The 19,652-nt window shown below is 46.5% G+C and overlaps 1 protein-coding gene across 22 annotated transcripts in view; it reads left to right on the top strand.

Moving 5' to 3' along the window:
• DYNC2I1 (dynein 2 intermediate chain 1) overlaps nt 1-19,652 on the top strand; it is a 73,636-nt gene that overhangs the window by 45,134 nt on the left and 8,850 nt on the right. For 20 of the 22 annotated variants that reach the window (XM_023640125.2, XM_070266131.1, XM_023640126.2 and 17 more), the window contains 9 exons: nt 1,609-1,720; nt 2,638-2,726; nt 5,128-5,257; nt 7,118-7,290; nt 8,226-8,388; nt 11,471-11,584; nt 11,681-11,742; nt 12,421-12,472; nt 15,661-15,721. In XM_023640125.2, coding sequence (XP_023495893.2) covers nt 1,609-1,720; nt 2,638-2,726; nt 5,128-5,257; nt 7,118-7,290; nt 8,226-8,388; nt 11,471-11,584; nt 11,681-11,742; nt 12,421-12,472; nt 15,661-15,721 — 956 coding nt within the window. The remainder of the gene's footprint in view (nt 1-1,608; nt 1,721-2,637; nt 2,727-5,127; nt 5,258-7,117; nt 7,291-8,225; nt 8,389-11,470; nt 11,585-11,680; nt 11,743-12,420; nt 12,473-15,660; nt 15,722-19,652) is intronic. The other 2 variants (XM_070266127.1, XM_070266130.1) reach the window with 1 other exon arrangement.

The following is a 19,652-nucleotide window of genomic DNA, read 5'->3' on the forward strand; positions in this document are numbered from 1 at the left end:
ATCTGTATGAAATCCTGTAATGCAAAGGTCTCTGAGCACTGCCATGCAGTGACACAGGCTCCCTGTAGTCTAGATGCCGTTTGCATCTGTAGTATGTGCTCTGTTCTACACCCCTGCCTCTGGAACAGGTCCCTTAGGCTGCCAGGCCCCTCACCTGTGTTTCTCTCTTACCTTCCAGGCCCTCCCTCGTCCACCTGTGTTTCTCTGTTACCTTCCAGGTCCTCCGTCATCCACCTGTGTTTCTCTGTTACCTTCCAGGTCCTCCCTCGTCCACCTGTGTTTCCCTCTTACCTTCCAGGTCCTCCATTATCCACCTGTGTTTCTCTTACCTTCCAGGTCCTCCGTCATCCACCTGTGTTTCTCTGTTACCTTCCAGGTCCTCCCTCGTCCACCTGTGTTTCCCTCTTACCTTCCAGGTCCTCCATTATCCACCTGTGTTTCTCTGTTACCTTCCAGGTCCTCCCTCGTCCACCTGTGTTTCTCTGTTACCTTCCAGGTCCTCCCTCGTCCACCCGTGTTTCTCTGTTACCTTCCAGGTCCTCCCTTGTCCACCTGTGTTTCTCTTACCTTCCAGGTCCTCCCTTGTCCACCTGTGTTTCTCTTACCTTGTTTATGTACTTCTTCCCCTTCTCTCCTCTAGATGTCTGTTTCTCTGTCCGTGGTCTCTTCTCTAGGTGACTTCCCCTGTGACTCACACTGAATTCTCTCTTATGCCACAGTTGCTGCAGTCCATCCCACCCAATTTTGTATTTCCCTATAGTATTTTCAGTCATTAATTCTGTGCTAGTCCAACTTCCCGACACAATATGGTAAAGTTTTTGAAGTCAGGGATCATCTCTTACCTCTTATTTTCCTTATACTGCCATCACTCATGATGTTTGGGTACATTTAATCCATAATACTCTTTCAGTAGGAAGAAGGTCACAGAATGAAACTCAGGAAGCTCACAGATTAATCCTGGCTCTGGGGTGACTCACTGACTTTGAGTAGATTATCTAACTTCTTTGCTTGTTTTTCTTGTCTCAAAGCTCTTAGTAAGAAAACTGGCTTTACTGAAGCATGTACCTTTTTGAAATAAAAAAATTATGTTTGGTTTTGCAAACTCAGTATGTTCTAGGAGAATAGGATGTTGGTGGGCTGTGTGGTAGTATTTTCAAACCAAAGCTCAATCGTTTGATGTGACTTTTTTTTTTTTTGCTGAGGAAGAGTGTCCCTGAGCTAACATCTGTGGCCATCTTCCTCTATTTGCATGTGGGCTGCCACCACAGCGTGGCTCAATGAGTGGTGTGTAGGTCCACACCTGGGATCTGAACCTGTGAACTCTGGGCTGCTGAAGCAGAGCGCACATACTTACCAACTACACAGCTGGGCCAGCCCCTAATGTGACTTTTTGAAAACACTTTTGAAAATTAGGCCTACATATATATATATCTTAAACGTTTAAGATGCAAGCAATGATTGTCATTTATGCCATGATACTTACTTTTGGCAAAAGCAAGAAGACTCTCCTTATTAACTTTAAACCTTTTAACCATTTTTCTTTTCAATAATGAGAAATTTCTCTGAAGTCGAGGCCCAGTGCTAATTCCAGCATACCTTTGTTTTAAGGCCTATGTTCAGTATAATGAAGATCACGTTGAAAGAGATGTTCAGACTGAAGAGATAGAGACCAGGGAAGCGTGGACCCAGCATCCAGGGGAAGGCACGGCTGTGTCTGGGGGTAAACGGCTTTTTGTTCTTGACCGTTGGTAGTTGAGTGTCTACTTTATTTTTGGTGTCATGTTTATTACCGTTCTTGTTCTTTGCTCTTGTGTCTTTTTCTTTGGTGTGGTTCTTAGTATGTGACTGTGGAAATACCCAGTGCTCTTCACAGGATCAAACTGGCTTTTGTGAGCCACTAACTCAGCGCTGAGCTGGAGGCCTGGTTGCAGCCTGACCGGGTTTGTAACACTTTTATTCCCAAACGTAAGGAAGAGTCCACATTCTAGTCAAGCACTTTACAAATATGCTTCTGGAACACTCTCTTCTCTTCACTTGGGGACAGTTTGTTTTCATTAATAGAGAATTTTCATATTTCAAGTACAGTTTCCAGACATGTTGCATCAGTGTACACCGAAGGCCCCCAGAACTCACAGTGTTCTGCTTACACTGCATTCGTTTCAGTTATTTCTAGGTAAATATTAGTTTCCCGGGACTGTTTGTTCTGAGGAATCGACCGTGTGGCGGCAAATCCTGCTGCTCCCTTTCCTCAGGAAGCCTCACCCTGAGAAAGTAACACACCTAAACGCATCGCTTATGTAGTAATTACATCGATGCCTTAACTGTTTTCCTTCATGCATTTAAGTAGAATCCCATTTACAGGCTTTCTATGAAACAAGATGTTATTGTTTTTCAAGAAATCACAAGTACATCTAGACAATAAAATGGAAACTTTCTGACTGTCCTTCCAGGGCTCCTAGTGTCCTGTTGTAACACCTCTGAACTTAAGGTGTGCAATGCATGACTGTTTCAGAGTCAACCTTGTTGGTTTTTTTTGTTGTTGAGGTAACACTGGTTTATAACATAAATTTCAGGTGTACATCTTTATGTTAGGTTTCTGTGTGGACCTGGTTGTTTTATCTAACCGGTTTGTTTTAGGCAGTGGGAGTACAGATAGCTCTGATGCTGCAGCTGTGCCAAAGGTCGATACGCCGAGACTGTCCAGCTTTCTCCGGGCAGCCTGCCAGGTACGCTCTGTGATGTGTCTGTCCATGGTCATTAGCCCTTGTGTGCAGATGACCCCAGTAAATGTATTTGGCTACAAGTACTGTCTATGTATTTGGATTCTATCCCTTAATATTAATCGCTTACATTTTAAAATAAATGTAGACTGAAAAATGCATATTAAGTTGGCAAGGCATGCATACGTCTAGGGTAGTTGAAAGTAATAAACTCTTGATTTTAAAAACATTGTGAAAATTTTCAAGATACATACAAAGATAAAGGGAACAGTATGGTGAACCCCGAGTATTTCAATAGTTACCAGTTGATGGCTGATTTGTCTCATCTGAGCCACCCACTCACCCCACCACTCACCTCTCAATTATTTTGTAACAAATCACACCACCATATGATTCCCTCCAAGAATATTTCAGTATGAATCTCTCAAATAAAAGGATCAACATTAGTGATATTCCTTAACGTCATCAAGCCTAAAGTCGAGGTTCTTATTTCCTCAGTTGTCTCATATATTTTGTGGGTAAGCTCCAATTTAAGTATAAGGTAGCAATTATTACAGTAAGCATTGTTGAACCCAGCCTGAGGATTTGGAATAAGCCTGTTTCTCCATCTCTGTTACTGACATCTGGTGGTTATTTGTTCCCCGGGCCACTGTTAGGGTGAGAGCCTGGTTTAGGAGATAAGACCATGCTTTCACATATTTTAATTTAATTGGCTTCTCTTTTAGTGTAAGTTCATGGGGCGCTAAGAGGAGGGAGCACTTAGGGGCGGTGTGAAGGGAAGGAGAGATGAGCTAGAGTAGGAATGAACTGAGGACGCGATGCAGGGGAGTAGGGGCAGACCTTGATCTCAACCTCGGCTTTATTTATATACCCCAACCTCAGATGTGCAGTCCCCTCGGTTCTCCAGTAAATGTTCTCTCCCTCCCTTGGTCCCCTCGGTTCTCTGGGGGACATTCCCTCCCTCCCTTGGTCCCCTCGCTTCTCCGGTGGACGTCCCCTCTCTCCCCTGGTCCCCTCGGTTCTCTGGGGGACGTCCCCTCCCTCCCCTGGTCCCCTCGGTTCTCCGGTGGACGTCCCCTCCCTCCCCTGGTCCCCTCGGTTCTTCGGGGGACGTTCCCTCCCTCCCCTGGTCCCCTCGGTTCTCCGGTGGACGTCCCCTCTCTCCCTCGGTCCCCTCGGTTCTTCGGGGGACGTCCCCTCCCTCCCCTGGTCCCCTCGGTTCTCCGGTGGACGTCCCCTCCCTCCCCTGGTCCCCTCGGTTCTCCGGTGGACGTCCCCTCCCTCCCCTGGTCCCCTCGGTTCTTCGGGGGACGTTCCCTCCCTCCCCTGGTCCCCTCGGTTCTTCGGGGGACGTCCCCTCCCTCCCCTGGTCCCCTCGGTTCTCCGGTGGACGTCCCCTCCCTCCCCTGGTCCCCTCGGTTCTTCGGGGGACATTCCCTCCCTCCCCCGGTCCCCTCGGTTCTTCGGGGGACATTCCCTCCCTCCCCTGGTCCCCTCGGTTCTTCGGGGGACGTCCCCTCCCTCCCCTGGTCCCCTCGGTTCTTCGGGGGACGTTCCCTCCCTCCCCTGGTCCCCTCGGTTCTTCGGGGGATGTTCCCTCCCTCCCTCGGTCCCCTCGGTTCTCTGGGGGACATTCCCTCCCTCCCCTGGTCCCCTCGGTTCTCTGGGGGACGTTCCCTCCCTCCCCTGGTCCCCTCGGTTCTTCGGGGGACATTCCCTCCCTCCCCTGGTCCCCTCGGTTCTTCGGGGGACGTCCCCTCCCTCCCCTGGTCCCCTCGGTTCTCCGGTGGACGTCCCCTCCCTCCCCTGGTCCCCTCGGTTCTTCGGGGGACGTTCCCTCCCTCCCTCCGTGCCCTCGGTTCTCAGGTAGATGTTTCCTCCCTCTCTTGGTCCCCTCGCTTGTCCGCGAGACGCTCCTCTCCCTCCTCCAGTCCCCTTGATTCTCCGGGGTACATTTCTTCTGAGTCTGCCACGTCTCCCCCTCACTCATCAACTTCGTAAACACACCCTGTTAGAGCCATTACAGTCATTTTCTGCTTTTTCCAGGTCCTCACCTAACCCAGTGAGGACAAGTGTAGTGATGTGTCCATGATGTTTATACTCTTTCTATTCAAGAAAAGGTGCATGTCAGCCATTTTCCTTCTCTTGTTTTTTTAGCAATTTATTCACTCTAAACAACATCTAACGTTAAGTAATGGCTCTCCTATAGAGTTGATATTAATGGAACTCTACTTGTTGATTTCCACTGTTGTGCAGAACGAACAATTTTATTTCATTCTTTTAGTTTTTATCATGTATTGGAGTTAAGAAGTTATTTTAAGAAATGAACAAGAGGAATACATTTTTTTGTTTTGTAGAACTGAGTACATCTGACAGTGTTTCTTGACTGCTCACTTGTCTTTGAAAGGTGATTGCGGTTTTGCTCGAAGAGGATCGAGTGGCCGCTGAGCCCAGCTGGAGCCCCCGGATGCAGGACAACACCCTGCCTTTCAGTGACAGGTCCTCTCAGTTGAACACTAGCCTGCCGTTCCTGCAGAGTAAGAGGCGTCCCTGAGTGTGTTTCTAAATCCAGTACTAAACCTTTATGTTGAAATAATGATCTTTAACATTACGTCTTACGTTAAAGTGACGGGGTTTATTGAATATAGAACAGAGAGAGGTTCAGCTTCTGAAGAACTCCAAAGTATAAGCTTAAATGTTATGTTTTCTTAAATGTTGTGTTAAAATTATGAAGAACACTCTCCTAAGATGATTAGAAGAGTGGCATGCAGCAATTTAAATGAATGAGATTATTTAAATGAATGGAAACTGAGGTTTTGTGTGTTTGTTTTAATTTCTGTTTGTTTTTCGGTAAAGTTATTCAGTTTCTTTTGATTTCTTGGAATAGAGAGACAGTAGGAGCAGCCTGAGAGAGTGTTTAGGTGAAAGTTGTGTGATTGACTTAGTTATGGGTGAGTAGCAAGCTCAACATTTCACTTAGGTCTTCTTACTTAGATTTTAAGTTAATCCATGTTTATGAAACACGAAATGCTAAACAAGTGAAGCCCGTGTGTTATCAGACATAAGGTGTGATTGCATGTAATCATTTAAATTAGTTTAAAGAAACTGCATTTGCATGACCAAATTTAAATTTCTTAAGCTGGTCCCCTCTTTGCTTTAAAGAAAAGCAGCTGAGCCAGCCCTGATGGCCTAGTGGTTAAGTTCAGTCCACTCTGCTTTGGCGGCCTGGGTTTGGTTCCCAGTTGCACAACCATACCACTTGTCTGTCAGTAGCCATGCTGTGACAGCAGCTCATATAGAAGAACTGGAAGGAGTTACAGCTGGAATATACAACTATGAACTGGGGCTTTGGGGAGGAAACAAAAAAAAAAGAGAGGAAGATTGGCAACAGATGTTAGCTCAGGGAGAATCTTTCCCAGAAGAAAAAACACACAAAAAAACAACTTTAAAGAAAAGTGGCTAGTGAGGTAGTAGGTGCAGCTGTGGGCCTGGTCTGTGTGAAGAAGCCAGGAACCCAGGTGTGCCCAGTGGTCGGCTTCACCTGGTGCTCCCAGGCCTGTGTGAAGCCAAGGCATTGGTGCCACTCGTTCTAGGTGTTTCTTCTGTCTTGCTTGCTATAGAGGGTTTTAGATTCATATACATTCTTCTTCATTTAACATTAAGAAAAATGACATTGTTAATTAAAAAAAATCTCGTGTTCTTTGATAGTATTTTTGTTTTTAAAAGCTAAGAGTTATCCTATTAGAAAAATAGTAAATGGTTTTATCTGTAGCAATCAAAACAAGGACGTCCACACTCCCACGCCCAGCCCACCTTGAGAAATGGGTGTTAAAGGAGCTGGTAAGTGATGCCGCTTGGCAGAACTGCAGGAAGTTGGATGATACACATCTCTAGAATCCTTCATAAGAGACAAATGATGCATGTGGGTTCCAAATGTGAACAGATGGAGGTTTTTCTTACTTGTTGTGTTTTAGTAAAATGAACTTGAAGTCATAGAAGGAAAATGAGATTGAGATGACAGGTGTCTGACAGACTGAGTGTTTCATCTCACCTGGTGAACCAAAGTCTTGGTCCCATTACACCAGATCCCATTTGGGCAGCTTGGTGTTTGTGGGAGTGGCTAGTAGACGAGAGAGAAAGCCTGTTGTCCCGGGCTGCATTCTACTAAATTTGCAGGATTGCTTTTTAGCAAAACCATGAGGCCAGCGTGGGCAGTTTTCAGGTAGAACTGAGGCCATTTATTAAAACCCAGATGTCAGTCATCTGCAGCTTTGAAGGGACCATGTTTGTTTCTTCATTAAGCTGAAAAGTATTTGAATATTCTTAAGTGTGTTAATTTAACATGGATTCTGGCAGATCACTAAAATGCAGAACTGTTTTTCTTCTTTTATCCCTAGATCGAAAAGTGTCCTGTCTGCATGCCTCCCAGGTTCAGAGGCAGACGGTGGTGTCTGTTCACGGGGTGGCTGAAAAGGCGTTTGCCCCTGTGCTGGATGACAAATATGTGCTCTGTGTGTGGGATATCTGGCAGCCTTCAGGGCCTCAGAAGGTCCTGATATGTGAGTCGAAGGTACAACTTGGAGACAGTCACAGGTGTAATGAGAGGAAGGGTGGGCGGTGCGCGGAGGTTCAGTGTCGGGGCCAGCGATGTGGGAGGATGGGAAGTTACATGGTCATTTCCTCCTCCCCTCAGCCACCCTCAGCTCTTTCTGTACAGGTGTGACAAAGAACATGCATATGTCTGTTTTGACTCTAGAAATTCTTAGTTTGAGGATCAGCTCAGACCGAGGAGCCCAGCGTTGTCATAGCCTCTTTGGTTCATTGGGAATTAGCTGTCAGTGTAGCTTAATGAAAACATTGGTCGCCCTGGGCATGGTCTGGGATCCTAGAATATACTTCTTGGCCTTCACTCTTTGGGTCATGGGTATTTTAGAAGTTTCTTAGAGTGCCTGAGGTTTTCAGAGTCCTTAGTCTCATGTGTTTCCCGGCTCCTGGTTAATGGGGCCATGGTTTGATGACCGTGGAAGTACAGTGGGGGAGCTAGCTGTCTTACTGGGTTTGCATCACATTTGTATTTTCCTATTCATATGCACTTTGACCTCAAAACCATTGATTTCCACCAAATCTGTGGAGAAGAATAACTTTCACGGGTGTCAGTTTTGGGGGTTTGAAAACTAGCTTTTTGTGATATAGGATGTAAATAAAATGAGAAAGGGTGGTTTTGCCATTCTAGGCCCAGCTAATTGGGTTGAATGGAGGGCTCGTGGTGCACACCTTGTGTCCCCGGCTGTGTGCAAGGCTCCTGTGTTTGTGACCAGTGCTGCAGGGTCGGCTCGTCATCCCTGCTTTCCACTTGAGAAGGCTGATGCTCAGCCACATCCTGCTGACTGTGTCCCACAGCTTCCAGGTGGAAGGTTCTTGGGCCTGTGGGGAACGGAGAGGGCCATGCCTCTGTGAACATGGCTCGTGTTTTCAGTCTCCAGCTTTCTGTGTGTGCCCTTTTAGGTCACGTGTTGCTGCTTTAGCCCTTTTAAAGCCTTCTTGCTATTTGCTGGAACAATGCACGGCTCAGTCGTCGTGTGGGATCTACGAGAAGACTCTCGGATACATCAGTATGTGAAGCTGAGTGACTGCTTCTGGACGTTCAGGACATCAACATTTTCTACTGGTCAGTGACACCTGCCTGCCGATCAGATGTCTCTAGGAAAGCCATGACAGATTTCAGGAACGTCATTCAGATTACCTTAGAGGATGGAGTCTGACCTATGAGCAAAGGGGCGATTGATAATAGAAAAAGCAAAATTCCATCCAGGTGATGCACAGTCAGTGGCCAACATTGACTGGAATGTTCTGTCTTGGTAAATTTGTGGATTCCAAATCCTCAATGAGATAACTTTTAGTTTTAAATTTGCTTATGGCAAATTGGTATGTGTCCACTCCTGTGGCTTAGTTAATTCCTCTAATGTGTGAAATAGAAGGAAAGTTAGTCTCCTCTTGGGGTACAAAAGGAACCAGAACAACTGGACCTGCCAGTATCCTTAGTTAGACTCACGTGAATACTTCGTGCCATGCGGCTCCAGTTGCAACCACAACCACCACAACCACAGCTACAACCATCACAACTGCAACCACAACCACCACCACATCTACAACAACAACAGCAGTCACAACCACCACAGCCACAATCACGGTCACCACCACAACTGCACCTGCAGCCTCAGCCTCCTGCTCTGCCCCCTGGTGGGCACTTGGTGCTCTGGGGCTTCCTCTCAGTGCTTCATGGATATGCATCCCCGCTGCTCAGGGAGAGGAGACTTGTCCAGGGTCTGCACTCAGAACCGACTGTCACTCTGTCTTCCTGTCCTGCCCATGCTTGGTTTTGTGTCTCCCCTTTCCCACTGGCCATGGATGGGTCTTCTGTCTCTGTAGTTGTGCCTTTTCCAGATGTCAGATAAGTGGAGTCATGCAGAATGTGGAAGCTTTGAGTCTGGCTTCCTTCACTTGCCTTATGCATTTGCAGTTCATCTGTGTTGCTGTGTGTCAGCGGCTCACTCTCCCTCTGCTGAGCAGTATTCCGCTGTGTGGACTAGGTTTGTGTCTTCACCCACCAGTCGGTGGGCACTGGTTAATTCCAGTTGTTGGCGATTATGAATAGAGCCTGCCTCAAGGGCCTGTATCAAAGTGGTGGCACCACTTTGCATTCTCAGCAATTGTGAGTTCCTGGTGCTCTCCATCCTCACCAGCATGTGTGTCACACGTCAGCTTTTTAGCCATTCTGATAGATGTGTAGTGCTCTGTCATTCTGGTTTCAATTTGCATCTCTCTGACTACATGAGAATATGGAGCATCTTTTTATAGGCTTATTTGCCGTTTGTCTTCTTTGGTGAGGTTCAGGTCTTTTGCACATTTTTAAGTTGATTTGTTCTTGCTTATTCTTGAGTTTTAAGAGTTCTTTGTGTATTTTGGATAACAGTCCTTTATCAGATGAGTGTTTTGCATATTTTCTCCCCATTTATGGCTTGTCTCTTCATTCTCTTAACCAAATAGTACTTTTAAACTTTCGTTTCCTAATCACCCCTTCATGAAATGTTAATACCACATATATATTGTCTATCTCTTTAGTACTATATCTGTGTTTTATACATTAAAACAGCAATTTTTTTTGTCCCTCAACAACTAATTTTTGCCCCTCTGCGGATGATATTGCCGCTATCGAGAATGTTTGAGTTTATAGGTACCTTATGGGTTTGATGCTGTTAGAAAAGATGTCTTTTAAAGATGTGCATTTTCTGGGGCCGGCCCCGTGGCTGAGTGGTTAAGTTTGCGTGCTCCGCTGTGGCGGCCCAGGGTTCAGATCCTGGGCGCGGACATGGCACCACTTGTCAGGTCATGTTGAGGCAGCATCCCACATACCACAACTAGAAGGACCTACAACTAAGATATACAACTATGTACGGGGGAGTTTGGGGAGATAAAGCAGAAAAAAAAAAAGGAAAGATTGGCAAGTTGTTAGCTCAGGTGCCAATCTTTAAAAAAAAAAAAAAATAAAGATGCACATTTTCTAATGCTGCTGATGTTACTAATTAGCCTTTGAATTCACTACCATGTTCAAAACACTAAAACGCTCAAGTTTTTAAACTCTTTATCAAATAAATTACTCCATTAAAATAGTTCCTTCATTTTCTTTTGCCATCTAAGTATTGTCACTAAAACCTACAGTTTCCAGTGAGCTCCCAGTGGTGAGAGAACTGTGGAGCTTGTGCTGGAAACCCCCAAGTCAGGAGAGCAACCTCTGCCAGGGCAAGGCCCCTTCAGCCTCACTGGGTCTGAACCCTGTTGTTTATTCGTTTCTGAGACAGTTTTGTCTTTTTCTTCATTTTCTTTCCTGAGTTCAACTCCAACTCTCGTTTTATTTCTTGCCGTTTTTCTATCCATTTCTGTTGTGGGTTTCTGATTCTGGGTGTTTTGTTTGCTTGCTTTAAATACCTTTCCTAATGCTTTTGAGGACATGGGATGCAGTCTGGAGTGGTGAACTTTGGTCTTCTGTTTCGAGCTTGTTTTTTGGGGGGAGAATTTTCATCAGCTTAAATGCTTTGATTTGCATTTTCTGTTTTTTCTTACAGTAGCTTTGTATGGAATTTGTCTGATTTTTTTCTACTCCTGGCCATTTTGTAGGTGGATATTGCTCTACTAGTTTGTGAAGTGTCATTTCTCTGATGGTCCTGTTGCTCTGGGTGGTGGGTGGTTGGGGCTGGTGGATCTGTCCTCTCCCGAGTCTCCCCTACTCCCTGCTCCCTGTGCTGCTCTGTCTGTGTGCCCCTCCTCCTCCAGAAGCAGTGCTGTTGTCAGTGTTCCCCTCCATCCTGCTTCACTTCCCAGCCCTGTCTATGCCTGGAGCTGGTGAATGGGCCACCAGGGTCCTGCCCTGGGAGTTAGATTTTCTCTCCGAGGGCGCTTTGGTCTGGCCTCCGTTCTGTCTTTGGGACTCTCTCTTACTGTGGAGAGCCTGACCCTCCTTCCCACCCTCCTGCCTGTAGACTCACAGAGATGTGGCAGCTCATCAGAATTGGTGCTTGGAGGTCTGTGGTCTCCGTTTCATGGTAATGTGAAAGCAGTGGTCACATATCATTTTGTCTGTGGCCCATGTTCGGAGGATGTGTCCCAGAAGCACCCATGTTTGTGCCTGCGTAGCGTTAACTGTATTTCTGTGACTTGTGCTTACATGTGGTACTGTGTGCTGTAAATCCTAGATGGTGTCCTTACGTCAGTGAACCACCGCAGTCCTCTTCAAGCAATAGAGCCCATCTCAGCGTCTGTCTACAAAAAACAGAGTTTTGTCCTTTCACCCTTTTCTACTCAGGAAGGTACATGATCCTTCACTTCCTTAAAGTCCTTAAATCTAGTTATGAACTGTAGTTTCCTTGTTTACAGGCCGTTTCTTCTGTTTCTGTTTTCCTTAGAAATGTCAGGTTTGTCATTCCACATTGCTTCCTTGGACCAGAGTGGGGTTCTCAACATGTGGGTGAGTAAGACGTGCCTGGGCTCATGGGGCTGCGCCGACTGAATGCACAGGCTCTCTGCCCTACTGTTTGTGCCTGGTCTGGGGCACGAAGACTGGGGGGACAAGAACAGGCTGAGCTAAGACTGGAAAACCAAGGGCAAGACTGGGTCTACTGGGAATCCCCTGCAGGAATTCCTGTGGGAATGAGGAATGAGAACTGCAGCAGAGTCAGGGCCAGAGGATGGGATCAGGAGCATGTGCTTTAGAGGTTGTGCTGAGGCTGTTGGTAAGTCCCTGAGTGGAGAGAAATGAGACATGATAAGAAAGGGATCGTTACTATTTAAAATATGGGTTCTGGGGCCAGCCCCGGGGCCTAGTGGTTAAATTCAGCATGCTCCACTTCAGCGGCCTGGGTTCGGTTCCCAGGTGCGGACCTACACCACTCATCAGTGGCCATGCCGTGGCGGCTCACATCCAAAAAAAATAGAAGGAGATTGGCAACAGATGTTAGCTCATGCCAAATTTTCCTCAGCAAAACAAAATAAAATATGGATTCTGAAGTTAAGGTGCGGTCTTTTTTCTGGAGCAGTGACATTCTTAGCGCCTAATATAGTATGCTGTCTCAATAAGAGCTACAAATGCTTAGATTGTTTCATAATTATACTGTATTAATATTCATTTTCAATATTCTGTTTCTAGGTGGTTGTTGAATTACCAAAGGCAGACGTTGCAGGTTCAATAAGTGATTTAGGTAACTATTAAATAAAAACTTAATTTTAGTCGAGGTTTGCTAAAATGAATAGAGTTTAAAGAAACCAATAACTGCATGGAAAAAATAAGTAATTAACTACCTGAGAAAAATATTACAGTTGGTTATTATATAACCTTATTGACCATGGAACAAGCACCTTGGTCAGAGTGAGTACGTGCTACTCTAGTTGACTGAATGTTTTCATTTCAGTAAGCTCTCATATGCTGGGTTTATAACTCTGTGTCTCTGTCCTGTGAGGGACGTGAGCTCGGGTCATGCCTCTTCTAGTGTGTCTGCATCCTGTGAGGGACGTGAGGTCGGGTCGTGCCTCTTCCAGTGTGTCTCTGTCCTGTGAGGGATGTGAGCTCGGGTCGTGCCCCTTCCGGTGTGTCTCTGTCCTGTGAGGGACGTGAGCTCGGGTCGTGCCCCTTCCGGTGTGTCTCTGTCCTGTGAGGGACGTGAGGTCGGGTCGTGCCCCTTCCGGTGTGTCTCTGTCCTGTGAGGGACGTGAGCTCGGGTCGTGCCCCTTCCGGTGTGTCTCTGTCCTGTGAGGGACGTGAGGTCGGGTCGTGCCTCTTCCGGTGTGTCTCTGTCCTGTGAGGGACGTGAGCTCGGGTCGTGCCTCTTCCGGTGTGTCTCTGTCCTGTGAGGGACGTGAGCTCGGGTCGTGCCCCTTCCGGTGTGTCTCTGTCCTGTGAGGGACGTGAGGTCGGGTCGTGCCTCTTCTGGTGTGTCTCTGTCCTGTGAGGGACGTGAGCTCGGATCGTGCCTCTTCCGGTGTGTCTCCATCCTGTGAGGGACGTGAGCTCAGGATGTCCCTTTTCCTGCGCTCAGTGTCTAGGTCCTGGACTCTGCTCAGGTGGGCTTTTGTCCCTTGTGTTTTGGCACATCGTTCACTGCTTTGACTCCCAAAGTTCTTGGAATAATGTTGGCAAAGGGCACCGTGGTCTGGTGTCTGGGGAGCGGAAGTGACTGAATTACCTGTAGCCGTTGGCTGTGTTGATGCCGTACAGCGTGGTTTCAGTTTCAGAGAGGACTCAGTGATCGTGGAGCAATCCATCTGCTGCTTCATGAGGTCTGGGTTCCCATTTTTGCTCCCACTACTCATGTTCTAGGACAGCCCCCTTCACCCTTTTGTGTCTGGTATGTTCTGTGTAGATCAGTAAAAAGTGGGACTGGAGTGACACTGACTTATTGCCGTCTTCTAGAAATTAGAGAAGGGGCATTTTGTATCAGCGGAGCAAATACTGTGTGTTGCAGTGAAATGTCAGTGATGTTACTTGAAAGTTACTGTGGACTCCGACTTTAATAAAGCAAGAGTGAGTCGTTTCACTGATTCCACTGGTAACCATTTTTGAGGTGGAGTAACCATTTTTCAGTATTTTCTTCGTATAGCGTGTGCTTATTATGAAGCATTTGTACTCTGTGTGTCTGTGTTGGAGACTTCTGCATTGCCCCTAGAATCTCAGAAGGTTAGAACAGGACGTGGCCTGGGAGGGTGCACGGTCCCCTCCTCGATGTGGATCAATGACAGGGCAGGATGCACAGTCAGTCTTCGAGCTGACTCTGCCCTCATTCAGGCTTATGCTCCACACCCAAGAATGTCACCATTTGAGACTGATCCTGAGGCTGGCTGTGCTCCCCACTTGTGCCATGACCAAGGTGTTCTTTAGGAATTATGGATGGTGGTAGGAATTAAAGAGTCTCTGCCCATAGTTCATTCATAATCTGCTTGTGGAGACAAAGTCATTTTGCATAAAAATAGTTTGTAGTGTGTATGGGATAGTCACACAACGGATGTTATAGGACATTGTGTATTTCATTGTTAAATGTTGCTGTATAAAAACACCCTTTATTTATAGAACCACTTACCCAAACTCTGACCGTGCTCCAACTTTGCCTTAAGGAAAAGAAGGGATGACATTCACACCAGCAAGCAGTGCTGGAAGAGCTCTGGGCATTAAATGCCCTCAGGAGAGTCTGGGGTGGTTGCAAGCTCTGCTGTGTGTGCCTTAGATTAGTGGCTGGTTGGAGAACTCAGACTGTGGTTAGAACTGATCAGCAGGGTCTTTCCTTCATTCTTTGGTGAAGTGTTCTCTGAACAAGCTAGGTGCCGTCCTGGGTTCCAGGGAAACAAGCCCAAGAGCATATGGGCATGCCCAGGGAGTGTGGGCTCCTGGGGAGCCAGACACAGCCACGTGTCAGGCCACGAGCATTGATAATGTCACTGCTAGACCAGAAGAAGGCTTCTCAAGGGCTGAGGGCCCAGTCAGGTGAGATGTCCCAGGGAGGTGACAGCTGGGCCAAGACTGTCAGCACTGGAGTTCTTCCGGGCAAGCGGCATGCTGGGGAGATGGAGGGCAGTTTCAGATCTGTGAATAGCAGCATTGGACCTTCTCGCATCAGATTTATAACCGTGACGAGTCCCGTGCTGTGTAATTATGGTCGTCCTTTCCAATTGCAAGTTGAATTTATTTATGTACTTTTAATTCAACTACTCCCAAGGTTCTGGGCGGTACCTTGCCCAGAATTTGGATTTCAGTGTATGCAAATCTCTAGCTCCCTCCTTTGTAGTAATTACAAAAAAGAAGGTGATGTTGACAAAGCCAGTGAAAGGCCGAGATGTCAGAAATATGGCCATAAATTTGGGAAGTCCGGGGAGGAATCGTAGCTCGTTGGTTGAGAGAAGTTGGGAGAGATGTTGAGGAGCGGTAAGAAGTGACCATCTGCTGAGGAGCGCGTGCAGTCTGCTGTGCATTCCGCAGCGAGCAGGGAGGACTCCGCATCTCCACAGTCTGAGGAGGAGGCCCCGAGTGTTCCAGGGAGCCGAGACACCAGTGGATGTTTACACACAGTGTTTCTGTTGGAGCCTAAGAGGTGTTAAATACTGATTGTTTTGCTTAGCGTTCTGCCCTTATTTTATCCAATTTGAAAATCTGAAAGCTTCTGGATCTTGATTCCACCAGTGCTTTTCCCGTAAGGCTCTGAACTGCAGGGTTTTGAGTCCTATCCTAAGGCAGTTACAGGAACCTCGCTGCATTGGCAACATGCTTTGTCTAGCTATGTTTAGATATTATTTCCTAACACAGAGATGTAAGCAATGAAAAATAATTTCCAGGCAACTGTAATTGGATTTTGGTTTAACTTGTATTAAGAGGTGCATTTATTTCTGGTTTCTCTGTTTTTAGGTTTAATACCTGGAGGGAGGATAAAATTAGTGCATAGTGCTGTGATTCAGCTGAGTGACAGGTAAGAGTGCGCCACTTTGAGCTACAACAGTTCCCCTTTTCTGATAAAGACCTGTTTCCCACAGAAGGAAGTCACATTAGGTCACTGCGTCTACAGTCAGTGCATCGTCAGGTTTATGTTGAAGAAATCCAGCTTCTCACGTTGTGTGTTTGCTAAATAGTGTATTTGCTGACTAGTTTGTTATTGATGAGTCTGTGTGATAAATACAATCGCCAGGTAGAGCTAACATTTTTTCTTCAATTAAGGTATTTCCTATCATATAAATTGGTACTATTTGGCTATTTTTCATCCAATTTTAGTAGAACCCTGAAGTTAAACTTTTATAGATAAATTTCAGGAACCAGAGTTTTTTTTTATTGCAGTAACATTGGTTTATAACATTATGTAAATTTCAGGTGTACGTCGTTATATATTTTGATTTATGTCTAGATTCCATCATGTTCACCACCCAAAGACTATCTATAATCCATCATCACACATGTGCCTGATCGCCCCTTTCGCCCTCCTCCCTTCCTTCTCCCCCTCTGGTAGCCACCAATCCAATCTCTGTTGCCATGTGTTTGTTTGCCATTTTTATCTTCTACTTATGAGTGAGATCATACAGTATTTGACTTTCTCCCTCTGACTTATTTCACTCAGCAGAATACCCTCAAGGTCCATCCATATTGTCACAGATGGCTGGATTTCATCATTTCTTATGGCTGAGTAGTATTCCATTGTGTCTATAATACCACATTTTTTTAGTCCATTAGTCCCTTGATGGCACCTAGGCTGCTTTCAAGTCTCAGCTATTGTGAATAATGCTGTGATGAACATAGGGGTGAGGAATCAGAAATACTAATATGAAAGTTTTATTCAGAAATTTTGATTTCTGCTTTTACTCATATAACTTAATATGACATAAAAATTCTTATTAAATGTACAAATATTGTTTGTGGTACTTATATGTTCCATGTTAATTTATTTCCCAGAGATGTCTTTTCTTGTCATTTACTACAGTTGGGCTAACTGTCAGCATGAGATTTACTCTTGACAAAATTTTCATGTTAGCTTGATTCCTCATCATCAGACAGAATACTTCTGGGTTGTATTAATGAATTCATACATGCTTCAAGATTGCAAATCACCTTCAGTTTATTTAAATATAATTATGATGAGGAATCAGTTATGTTTAAAAACGTCATCTAATACATTGCAGAGCCAACCACAGGTGATTCCTAGGCTGGCCACAGACCCCCTGGTCCTTCATGCACATGGGCGATTCCTGGGCTAGTGGAGACCCGTGCAGCTGATAGCGAGTTTCCCCCAGGTTCCCAGCACTGTCCCCTCTAGACTTGTATGCAATAAACAGCCGTTTGGACTTCATTCAGCTCTGCTGAGTGTGTCCTGTGTACCAGGCTCTGTGGCATGGCCTCTCACCTCTCAGGATCCCTGCATGTCAGAGGAGTGGAGTTTAGTGGGAGGAAGTTTTTTTAAAAGATTTTATTTTTCCTTCTTCTCCCCAAAGCCCCCCTGGTACATAGTTCTATATAATTTTAGTTGTGGGTCCTTCTAGTTGTGGCATGTGGGATGCCGCCTCAGCGTGGCTTGATGAGCGGTGCCATGGCCGCGCCCAGGATCTGAACTGGTGAAACCCTGGGCTGCCAAAGCGGAGCGTGTGAACTTAACCACTCAGCCACAGGGCTGGCCCCAAGTGGGAGGAAGTTTTGATCCCTTGGGATCAGTGCCTGGGAAAGGGGGAGAGGCAGCAGACCTGGGCTGCAAGGAGGACTTGAACTGTGAGCTGTGATGTGGCCCCAGGACAGCTGCCCAGCCTTGGGAGCTCTGAGCTGGAACAGATTTCCATAGGTGACATTGCCAGGCCCTCATGCTCTCTTCTCCCATCAGTTATTGAGCATGGGCATCCCTGGAGAGCATGTGACTTGGGTGGAGCATCCCTGGCAGCTGGGGAACAAGCCCTCCTCTGTGGGGGGACCTGGCGGCATGTCCTTATGACACGCATGTGAAGTGCTCTGTTGGGGCATGCACATGGCACTTGGGAGGTCAGAGCAGGGGACAGACTGAAGGATGGAGTGAAATGGCGACTGCTTGGAGAGGTGACAGCTAAGATGGGAGCTAGACAAGGAGTGTGCTCTAGTCAGAGGGAGCAGCACATGGGGGCCTAGAAGAATGAAGATGCATTTAGGAAACTGCCAGTAGGTTTGCTGTGGCGAGAGATCACAGCGAGTCGGCAGCCAGACCCCAAGACTGTTTGCTGTGCTGGATGGTTTAGACGATTCTCTTGAGGGTGATAGGGAGCCATTACAGGATTTTAAGGCAGGGAGTGGCTTGTCTTATTTATGATTTAGAAAGATCAACTTGGCTGCACTGTAAGGTTGGAACAGACGAGGGGAGGCTGGAGTCAGGGAGACCGGTTGGGAGGCTGTTGTAGGGATCAATCTGGAAGATGAGGGTCTGAGCCAAGTTGACTAGTGTGGATATGGAGGGTAGGTTTCAGTTAGAGGATGGAATTGGAAGAAGCTGGTGACTGACTGGCTCTAGGAACAATGGGAGGGAGGAACCTGCCCCTATTACTGGGTACTGTGCACAAAATGAGAAATAGGAGGGAAGGAGAGGGTTATGGGGAGTGGGAGGGGCCAGATCTGGTCAGCCTAGGGTGGGCCGAGCTTGTGGTGCTCGTAGAGATGACTAGGAAGCTGTTGGCTCCACAGCAGGGATCTCAGCTGGAGGAACAGATTTGGGAGCCCTCAGCTGATAAGTGACATCTGCAGTCCTGAATGTGAGTGTGAGAAGAGAGTGGCCAGGTTCCTGACTTCTGACTAGGGCAACGTGGCAGAAGGAGCAGCTGTGGGCCCTTTCCTGCTACAAATAGATACACTGTGTAAGGTAAAAAACCAGCAATAAACTAAATAGAGTTTTTAAAATGAAGGAGAGGAAAATACCACAACAGGGATGGAACTTGAAGTCAGCGTGCAAGCTTCTGCATGGTGTGGAGGTTGGGCTATTGGGCCCGGCTGTCATGGACCTCCACGGCTGTGCCGGGCTCAAGCTGTGCAGGACCAGTGATACATTGGGTTTATCTGAGGTGGGGACCTGGAACTGAGACCCTGCAAAGGACTCTGGAACTCACTGCCCCTTCAGTGAGAGAGAAACTCAGAAAGCTCCACCCCAGCCCATGGAAGACAGGGGAGTGTGGAAGACTAGAAATCCCCAGCTCTGTGTATGGTCTGGGATCTGCAAGCTGAGAAGTTAGCATCAGGGTCCCAGACCAGTGGCCCCACAGCAGCTGCCGTGAAGGCACAAGGACAACTACCTGTGGGCAGAATACTTCCACATGCTGGACTCACAGCGTTCACCCAGGAAGAAGTGCTTTACGGGAAAATTACAAAACTACAAGCATGAGGAGACATCCCCCATGTGCAATGAATAGGATTAGCACACCAACAAGTCAAGATAATTGTGCAATCTAAAAGACATTTCTATGGGCCAGCCCCGTGGCTGAGTGGTTAAGTTTGTGACCTCCACTTTGGCGGCCTGGGGTTCGCTGGTTTGGATCCTGGACGCGGACCTAGCACTGCTCATCAAGCCATGATGTGGCAGCATCCCACATAGAAAAGCTAGAATGACCTACAACTAGGATATACAACTATGTATTGGGGCCTTAGGGAGAAAAAATAAAATAAAACAAAGAAAAAGACATTTTTAGAAATGAAACTCTTATTTCTGAAATTTAAAAGTTAGCAAATGGTTAAGTAGCAGATTAGATATAACTATAGAAAAAATTAGTGAATGGGAGGATAGAACTGAAGAAATTATCAAGAGCCCAGTAACAAAGAACAAGAGATGGGACACAGAGTGGCCTATCACATATCTAATGACACATGATAAGTGGTAAGTGTGTTAAGGATTATCATTATCCTTACAGTTTCAA

This window comes from Equus caballus, chromosome 4 (genome assembly GCF_041296265.1).
Source record: "Equus caballus isolate H_3958 breed thoroughbred chromosome 4, TB-T2T, whole genome shotgun sequence".
Taxonomy (NCBI): domain Eukaryota; kingdom Metazoa; phylum Chordata; class Mammalia; order Perissodactyla; family Equidae; genus Equus; species Equus caballus.